Source organism: Vigna radiata, chromosome 8 (genome assembly GCF_000741045.1).
Source record: "Vigna radiata var. radiata cultivar VC1973A chromosome 8, Vradiata_ver6, whole genome shotgun sequence".
Lineage (NCBI taxonomy): Eukaryota > Viridiplantae > Streptophyta > Magnoliopsida > Fabales > Fabaceae > Vigna > Vigna radiata.
In genome coordinates, this window is record NC_028358.1 from 17,365,722 (window position 1) to 17,367,514 (window position 1,793).

At 41.0% G+C, this 1,793-nt stretch overlaps 1 protein-coding gene across 1 annotated transcript; it reads right to left on the reverse strand.

Moving 5' to 3' along the window:
• Window positions 1–215: 215 nt before the first annotated feature.
• On the reverse strand, window positions 216–1,442 carry LOC106770313. Its single transcript, XM_014656128.1, has 2 exons — window positions 489–1,442; window positions 216–287 (listed from the first exon to the last, which is right to left on the reverse strand). The coding sequence occupies exons 1-2, from the start codon at window positions 1,440–1,442 to the stop codon at window positions 216–218; spliced, it is 1,026 nt and encodes a 341-aa protein (XP_014511614.1).
• Between the last annotated feature and the right edge of the window lie 351 nt (window positions 1,443–1,793).

Genomic DNA, 1,793 nt, shown 5'->3' on the forward strand with positions numbered 1-1,793 from the left:
CAACAAAAACATAAAAACTAAAACTAAAATTTACACAAATTATAATTGTCCTAGCAATGTCACGTGTTATCCTTCTTGTCGGTGTCTCCAGTACACCGAATCCTCAGCTTTCTTTTATGCACTTGCTTGACCTGTCCACTGCATGGCATCTCAATCTCCACAATCCCTTCCTCCTTTATCTCTTTTAATACCCACTCCCTCTTCTTATATTTCACTTAAATTCCTGGTTGGAATGGGTCTTCCTTTAGTTCGGACTGGATGGATCTTCTTTCTTGATTCACAGGTACCTGCAAAATATTACAATTGTCAGTATAAGCAGTACCTGATGTGCTATCTTCAGAAGCAGCTTCTCTCTCAGGCTTCTTATGTTCGGCTCTCCTTATTACTCTAACCTCTTCCTCCTCATAGCCAATATAGAGAAGCAAATATTCCTCATCTCTCATCATTATTCTTTTATCATGGACACTAATAAGCATCTTGGATGTTGCCATGAAAGGTCTTCCCAAAATCATAGGAATCTCTTCATCATTTTCCACATCCATAACAATGAAATCAACTAAGAACTCAAGCAGCTCCACTCGTACAATAACATCCTCCACCATACCGATTGGTTTTGCCATGGATCCATCTGCTATCGTCACAATAACACTGGATGGTTTCAGCACTAATCCTCTGAACTTTGTTAAGAAATGCTTGGGTAACATATTAATGCTAGCTTCAGAATCTATCATGGCTTCCACTACATCACACTCATTCAGAACACATGAAATTGTTAAACATCTTGGATCTTCTACCTTAGGCGGATGCTTCATCTTTTGAGGTTGAACTACAAACTCCTCTTCTTCTTTAGTGAATTCAATTGCATTTTCACTGCTTCCTTTCTCATTGACTTCATTAACATCCATCATCTCCTCATCTCCTTTTTCATTGTTTTCAAAATCACTTGGCTCCCAGTCTGCCTTCCTTTTATGGCTTGTCAGAATAACTTTGCACTCATCCTTAGGGTTAACATCAGTATTAGCCCTAAACTGATTCTTCTCGGTGGTTTCTATCCTTTTTGACAGTTGCCCAATCTGTGTTTCCAATGACTTGAAGCTAGCTTGATTACTATTTAGCTGAGACTCATAGACTTTGAAGAATTTATCAAATCGGTCACTGAGGTCTCTTACTGTCTCTGTCAAGCTGCTCACTTGTTGCCATAAAGGTGATGGTTGTTGGTGACGAAAACCTCCTACCGGTCCAAAAGAATTGTTCTGATGTTGCCCAACACTGGCGTGATTTTTCCATCCTTGGCTGGTTCTACCTTGGTTGTATGGAAATTGGGCTCCCATGTAGTTAACATCATGTTGCAACTCCTCGGGGAAAGCACATTGACCATTGATATGGTCTCCACCACATAAGTTGCAAAGTTGCTGAGTCTGAGAAACGTTTCTTACCCCCATTGGAAATTCAGAGAGGATCTTTGTTAGCTTGTCCAATTTCTGGGTCAGGAGATGATTTTGGCCGCCATTGCATCATTAGTAGGGAGATGTAAGAGTCCTCCCTTTTGCATGCCTCTCTCACTGTGTACCACTTCACTTATGGCCATACTCTCGATCAGTTCATATGCCTCATCTTCAGTCTTGGTATTTATGTTGCCTCCAGCGGAAGCATCTAACATCATTTTAGACTGAGTATGGAGGCCTCCCAAGAAGGCGAGTAGATATGAAGTTATATCAAGTCCGTGGACGAGAGTCTTCCTTAACAAGCCTTTAAATCTGTCCCACGCTTGACCCAGAGTTTCCTCCATTCCA

Bases quoted from the DNA above. Each gene is read 5' to 3' on its own strand.
- LOC106770313 (XM_014656128.1), bottom strand. From the start codon at position 1,442: ATGGGGGTAAGAAACGTTTCTCAGACTCAGCAACTTTGCAACTTATGT. The intron at 288-488 runs GCAACATCCAAG...AATATTTTGCAG, and splicing joins TTTTGGGAAGACCTTTCATG to GTACCTGTGAATCAAGAAAG.